The sequence below is a fragment of the Atractosteus spatula genome, chromosome 3 (assembly GCF_055471065.1).
Source record: "Atractosteus spatula isolate fAtrSpa1 chromosome 3, fAtrSpa1.hap1, whole genome shotgun sequence".
Classification (NCBI taxonomy): domain Eukaryota; kingdom Metazoa; phylum Chordata; class Actinopteri; order Semionotiformes; family Lepisosteidae; genus Atractosteus; species Atractosteus spatula.
The window spans coordinates 16,991,136-16,998,748 of record NC_142708.1 but is presented as its reverse complement, the minus strand read 5'-3'; the positions used below and the strand labels follow the sequence as shown (position 1 = coordinate 16,998,748).

The window sequence follows — 7,613 nt, the reverse complement described above, 5'->3', positions numbered from 1 at the left end:
CCTTCTGTGTCATTTATTAAAATACACATTTTGTTGCATTTAAACATTTTGTTTCCAACTTTGTTTGGAGACAGGACAAACTCATTTGCAGCCCACCGAGTCATATTTAAATACTTGCTTGAGAATGAATGAATTATTTGACAGATAAATGCAGGTGAAAGATTTTGTTTATTTGCACACAGTAAACATTGAGATAATGCAATTATATTACAGTACAGCAGAGAACCAACAGTATTCTAGGAACATTAAACTCCAAGAAGGAACCAAAATATTCTTCATTAGGAGCACCCACTGCCTAAGCCCACAACATACACTTAATCACCAGCACAGGGCACAGCCCACAGTGTCTCACTCAATGAACAAAGGAAAAGGTTGGCCATAGCTGTCTTGCAATACATAAAAAGACTCATCAGCTACAGGCACAGGGACGGGCAGATTTTCAGGGAAACACAGGGTACACTGGGATAACACAAAGGGAGAACAAACAACAACAATGCAAACAAAACTTTGTATAGTGGTATTGTTGCATCCTAGTGACCCTAGTACTCAGAGTCTCCAAATAAACATGCAGTTAACACATTCCCATTGTTCATAGTGATGTTGCAGCCACTGTTTCTCAAGGGCTAGACAGTTCTATACTATATTCAGAGTGGGCAACTAATGGCACACATATTGATGCACATTTTTATTGTCTTTAGGTTGTCATTCACTCTAGATGTTTACCTTTTGCCAGTGGATTAAGTAATTCAAAACTACTTCCCCTTTTGGAATTTAACTTCATTTATGGCAAGCCAAATTATTATTTAGAGGTATCTTAAAATCATTTAGAGATATCTGAATTAATTTAGACATTTCAAATATTTTTCAGAGATTGCTAAAATATATTTATAAAGATATTTGTAAATCAAATTTAAGACTTTAGAAAGCAGGTTTTCCAAGATTTCTCAGTAATTTTGTTCAGAATAATATGTCCAAAATATAATTTATCTCCAAATGTCTTCCTTTTATTTTGACTCAAGCTACACTTGAGTCACAAGCACATGGTCTGCCAGGACATGTTGTAACTGGTTGGACAAAAAAATCAGAATCAAACATTGATCATAGGCAAATGAAAAAATTATTATTACGAAATTAACCAACAAATAATTAAATACTGTTATTTATCTCAAAATATCTTTCTACCTTTATTTTGCCAGTGAACAGGAAGTTTTTTCAAGCTGTCTCAGAATAATTTAGCAGTATTTCAAATGAGCAGGAAGTCATTTTAAAAATAGATTGTTATGGATTAAAATAACATGAATAATTTAAAAGGAAGCCATCTGAGCATTGAGACAGAGAGAGATGTGTCTATATTATTTCTTTAGAGTAAAAGGGTCTAATTCTGAGATCTATCAATATCAGTTCTAGATATCTTAAATGTTCTTAAAATATTTCCGAAATGTAAGCATCATTTAAATTATATTTTGAAATGCATTTCTGTATATATCTCGATGATAAATTGGGTTGCCATAATTGTTTGATCCTAGTTTGGACTGATACTCTTGAACTGTACTGTCAAAAGCCAAATACATCTGGTTCTTTTCTGTAGGCTTTGTATAGTCAAAGCATTGCAAATAATAATAATGAATCACATTCACTGTTGAAGCTACTACAATGAAGCCATTGGTGCAATACTGTATGTTGGCATGCTTTGTCTTCTTACACTGTGACCTTAGGAATTCTTCTGTGGAATTTTGATTGTAATAGTCTTTATCTCAGTGTACTCTTGAAGACCATATTCTCCCCTATAGAAGGAAACGAATAACACAATATGTTAATGGTTTTAAATAATACAAGTACAGACCTTCGCTCTGAAAAAACTGAAATTTGAAATCATATATTGGTGTACCTTCTCTTGATATACATGGTGGTCAAAATGTACCTTTAAAAACTCCTGGTATGAAATAATGGTGGGATGGGCATTATATTTTTGGGTTGGGAAGTACATGTGCATGAAAGCAAAATTAAGTCATAGACCCTAAAGCACAAATATCAGTGGAGAAAAAAGTAATCTGTATTATAATGGGATTCAAAGTGTTTAACTGTGGCTGCCTGGCCTAAGAAGAGATGGTAATAACAACTAACCTGCCACTAGAGACTGCCAAAAGGCCTCTAAATACTGTAAATAGATACATTGGGTGTCACTTATTTATTAGATTGTTGGTGATGGGTGAAAAATCTAACATTTTCAGATGCAATTTAATTAGTGTGGCATTGCGTGGTGCTAGCAGTGGTTAGGGTTTTGTAGAAGAAGCAGACTAGAAAGCCTGCGAAGGGTCTGTCTGTGAAATTCCGAAATAAAGGCTCCTGAATTCTGAAATGTCCTGCCATTGTGAGTTTGTTTGTGTAGAGATCCCTGGAACCTCTCTTACCAAGTTTGAAGTATGTCACAAACATACAGTACGTCCAGTATAACTAACATTTGTTCTAAAACAAATGCATAACACAATGTAAAATTTGTGACCCATGATTTAGAGTCAAATGTCTTAGTGAGGTCTGAGAATGATTGCTATGTAGAGGGGTTGATGTTGCTGTTGACATTTTTCTTGTAATTGCCAAACTGTAAAAATCATGTCATCTCACACTGGAATTCTGGGAGAAACTCAACAGCAAGGAGAATGAGAGGAAAATTCAGGATAACTTTTGCAAGATCTTGTCTGTGATAAACAACAGAGACGCCTCTATAATTTCCATAGTTGCATTGTTCGCTTTCTTCAAGATAAGAGCATCCTTAAGATCAGTCAGGATTACCGTCCAGATTACTGTAAGATGAAGGTGTGGGGGTATAGTTCCTCTCCACTGTACGTAAAAACGTCAGTGGGAATTCCAGCACATCCTGCTAGTTTGTTGTTGTCTCAATAAAAGTTATCTTTCCAAGCTCATCTCTGATTGGGGTTGTGGGTTATAATTGAATAAATTGTTGATTATAGTGAATCCTTGATTGACCAGATCTTCCAGATTGATTCTTCCAATGTATTTTGATAGACTCTCTTTTCTTGAACATCCTTCTCCCTTACATAGGGCTCTAAGGGGCTAGTCCTTGGGTACATGGACTGTAAAGTGTCTTTGTGACTATGAAGAATTTTTATTTTTTGGATATTGCTTATGTAATTCTTATTAATCCCTTACCTACATTAGCTAATCCAAAATAACTATCAAAATACGTATGTAGTGATCCTCTGTAATGGATTCCTAATAGAGCCCCTTGAATTTCATTGAAGAGTGAAATAAGAGTTCAGCAAAATATTTTCAGTATTTCTGAGCACCATTTTTAAATTACTAAGGTAATTTAATTGTTGCATTATAATTTAATATTAATATTTAATATTTATTTATTTGATGGTATTTTAATATATTTTTAAATGAGTATTATTTCCCAGATGAAATTGTACTCATATTTTAGTACGTGAAATGTGGGAATATAGAAGAGATATGCTCCATATACAGTATCTGCTGTAGGAAAGAAGTGATGATATGGCATATTATCATATGTATAGTTTATGTGTCTTTTGTATGCCATTGTGGATGTGGAAAACATGTTTGTGGAAACAAGTCAGTGTTGCTTAATATGCTCCATAGCTTACTAGGGAAGTATTACAATATGTATTGAAACTTATGCAATAGGCTTTCACATCTCATTTTCTCTCCATTTTGATAAAATTCTTTTAAAAGCACATACACTTTTAGTGACTGCTCAAGAGACTGAAATGGAAATTACAGATAGACTTCAGAAAGTGAACTTCTGTGAACTTAAGTGCTGTCAAACCATCTGGAGACCTATTGTATATAATCAAAGTAGTACACCATAACAAGGCAGGCTTTATTAAAAGCTGTCTTGCATCTGATAACGTTTGCTGCCTCTTTCACATTATACACACTGCTACCCCTTGCACTACTTGTTCACAGGAGAAAGTTTTTCATCAGCTTGAGTGGGGATATTCATGGTCAGTGTAAGATGGTATGAGTTTGAGATCAGGTTTCGTTGATATGATTAAAGCTCTACACACTAATCCTACACCAAAAGAGCTAACAGAAAACAGGTGTTTGTCTTAGTTTGTTATTTCTGAGGGCACTAGCTTAACATTTCCACTCCAGTCCACATCTATTCCTGTGTTTCTATTAAAAATAATCAATATTGCATATTAGTATACGTTGATAAAGTACTCTTAGATGTAGACATTTTTCCTGTTACTGTCGCTTCTGTTAACGGCATCGTCTTTTAATAGATTTTCCCTATCAATTCTTTATCTGTTCACAATATTCCCACTGTCATGAAGCTGATTTTCAGAATGGACAATAAATTAATATATCCCTAACAACTCTGGGCCAAAACTACAACCATGGAGACATAAGTTATTGAACTCTGGTACACTGATCTATATTAATAGCATAATGTTGTGAAAACTAAGTGTAGCTACTGTATATTATAATTTCAATGCACTAATGGGATGTAAAATCAGCATTATCTATCATGTATTTTCTAACACCTTTATCCAATACAGATATTGTACAAATTTGCATTCATGTAGTTAACATTTTAAATGGATAAAGCTAGGCTACCTTTAATTTGTGTTGCTGCTTAAACTTTTAAAATACTTTAGAATACTTTACGACAGAAAGGTAGAGACCGTGTACTAACGTCTAACTCTGGAGTATGACAAGTCTGCAGAGAACTGGTTTCACTTCCTTTGTCTTGCAATTACAGACAGTTGGGTATAATCCTGACTTCTATATCTTGGTGTCCATTTGAAGAAAGTCTAGCCCCTCCATATAGCCTTCAAGATTGAATACATACTAGTGTTCCATTCAGACCAAGTTTTTGGTCTTGTCTTTACATGCTTAATTACAGTATAAAAACTCAAGAAATCCAAGAATCTGTGGCAAACATTTTGGCAGATATTTTCGATTAGAATGCTCTCTATTTCTTCCTGGCCTTGTGAACTTAATATGAGCTACCTATGTCTTCTTTCTTTATGTGAGCAGTCTAACAGTAGTCCAATTCCCTGGGGATTAAGGTTGTCTAAAAACCTAATACATAATCTGTTTGTTAAAGACAGGTTTCCATCCCAAAGTTTTAGAGGCTTCATATAAGACTTTATTAGCTGTCTCTAATTGAAATCTATTTGGAATAGGGATTTGAATATTACATTTGAACAAATTTCCTCAGCCAGTCTTGATTGCAGTATTGATTGAGCTTCCAAAAAATCAAAATCCTCAAAATTCTTAAAACTTGTCCCTACTAGTATACTCTAGGCTGCAAAGGAACAAGTAATGGGTTTATTCCATGCTGAAAAGAGAAGAAAAAGGCTTCGAAGGCTCCATGTCCAAAACGTTTTCTTTGTTTGTGTTTTCTTTCTTCTCTTTTCAGCATGGAATAAACCTATTACCTGTTACTCTGTCTGTAGGTCTCTAAAGACACCTTCATACACATGTTTTAGGAGTGTCCAGATGTGGTTTTTGCACAGGTCTTCTGTGTGTGTATTCTAGACAGAAATATTTCTTGCTAGAATCTGGTGCTGTTGTTAAATGATGACTCAAATTTTGATGACTAAGAACAACTAAGATGATTTTGCTGGCTGACCACACTACAGGTAAAGAGCTGTTCCTTTTCCCATACCATTTGATCTTGGCCTTTCTAAACATTATTTGGAGGTGGATTTTTCCACCCAGTCTCATGGTGGGTGAAAGGGCAGTAGAGAAATGAAATACTCTGGAATGGAACCGTGAAGTCTGTATCACATTATATTTTTACTACATTTTTGTGATTTCACTTTTGAGTCTTTTGATGAGAGAGGTAGGTGTGGGCTGAGTTTCTTTTGCATTCAGTATATTCATGTAATTCCCACTGCTAAAATCCATTTTTTTAATTGTCATGTTCACTATCCATGAACATTTCTTTTCTTTTTGTGTGTGTGAACTGATCACTGTTTTAGTTAACTGCAAGTAAGTGGCACGAGTAAGGCTGCTTTTCACCCAAGCAGGTGGGTGTCAGTTTAAAGTGAGTATAACAGCAAATGTCACACTGTGGTGGAGTTCAGCAGCTTGACTTATCAGTCTTTGTAAATTCACTGATGTACAGAAACCTAAATAAATGTGTTGTGCCTGAGTGGACACGTATTCTTCATTCCTGAAGTGCACTATTCACATGAAAAGTGAAGTTTAATTGAATGAAATCAAACGTCAGTGTGGATGAATAGGTCCTTCTCCCATACAAATATTGCTTTGGGATCCTAAAAGGGATCCCCTTTTAGATTGGGATCCAATCTAAAAATCCAAGGAATTATAACTAAAAATAAACATTCCATAGAACGGATAGCTACTGTAGATGGCCCAAGTGCATGAACAGAATTAATGTCTACGTCTTGTGAATTGTGAGACAGAACTTCCAAAAACATCAATATTGTCTCTTTTAAAAGATTGGTGATTGCCCAGGTGGTCAGCTTACTGTTAGATGTCCCAGTAAGAATGTAAAAATTCTCAAATTATTAGGCGTCATGATCAGAAGATTAACCCAGCCCAGGCAAACTACAAAGTCAATTGGCAAGACAATCCAGATTCACAAATATGTGAAATGTCTAGGAACGCTGAATAATATATTTTCAATCAATGGATGAAAAGAAAGATGTAGAATAAGAATACCTTACGACATTAGTAATGGTACTCACATTTCTCTTCCATTCCCAGACATTTTAAAACCTCCAAAAGGACTCTGAGAACTCATTGCGTTGTAGCAGTTAACCCTGTGAATGTAGAATACAATCATAATGTAAATAATTGTAAAGCAGTGCATAGCTGACTATATCTTTACTGATACAGGCTATATGTATCTTGCATACTTTAAACATATGCATACTGCCTATATGTATCAGCTGTTTGTTCATGCCTGTATAGGTGCCCCATGACTCCTTCGCAACTCACCCACTTTGCTCCAGCTCTTGTCATTGTGCTGAAGATCTTTTTTCTGCTATCTCTTTTGCCACTGTGATGTTGCACCTCTCACAAAACTGTATTTGTAAAATAATTAATTCTTTCCTTTTTCAGTCTTTCATAATCTAAGTATACCATATTCCATGCCTTTTTGTGTTTTTTTGCATTGATTTGGCAATCATGGTTGATTTTTTTTACTATTACTACAGTGCACACTGCCCAACACTTTTTGCTCAATTTCTCAAAGCAATTGTGATATATTTTAATTATTTTACACAACATAATATAATAGCCTATTGACTGATGTACCTGTCAGGCCTGAATTTCACTGCATATTAAGATACCACTAGTGCACACTTATCATACGGTGTGTCATTAAATAGAGTCATTGTATGTCACAATATATATATATACATTCTTCAATCAATAAAGAAAGTAAAAATAACAAAACAAACATAAATATAGCTTTAACATAGCTTTTTTCATTGCAGCTAATAGTTTAACATCGGCACCTTTCTTGTCATGTACATAATTGCTCACAGGATTCATTCATTCAACCAGTTTAAGAGTAAAAACCAATGTCTTTGGAGCCATCATAAAATGTAGACTTCTATGGTGTTCACTTGCTAAAGATCAATCGGACTAGA

At 34.7% G+C, this 7,613-nt stretch overlaps 1 protein-coding gene across 1 annotated transcript in view; it reads right to left on the bottom strand.

Annotated features, from left to right (window-relative positions):
- Window positions 1-149: 149 nt before the first annotated feature.
- LOC148837497 (aldehyde dehydrogenase 1A1-like) overlaps window positions 150-7,613 on the bottom strand; it is a 31,058-nt gene continuing 23,594 nt past the window's right edge. Inside the window, exons 13-14 of the mRNA XM_088910164.1 lie at window positions 6,705-6,779; window positions 150-1,784 (exon numbers count right to left, since the gene is read on the bottom strand). Of these exons, the coding sequence (XP_088766290.1) occupies window positions 1,712-1,784; window positions 6,705-6,779 (148 nt within the window). The 3' untranslated portion in view covers window positions 150-1,711. The remainder of the gene's footprint in view (window positions 1,785-6,704; window positions 6,780-7,613) is intronic.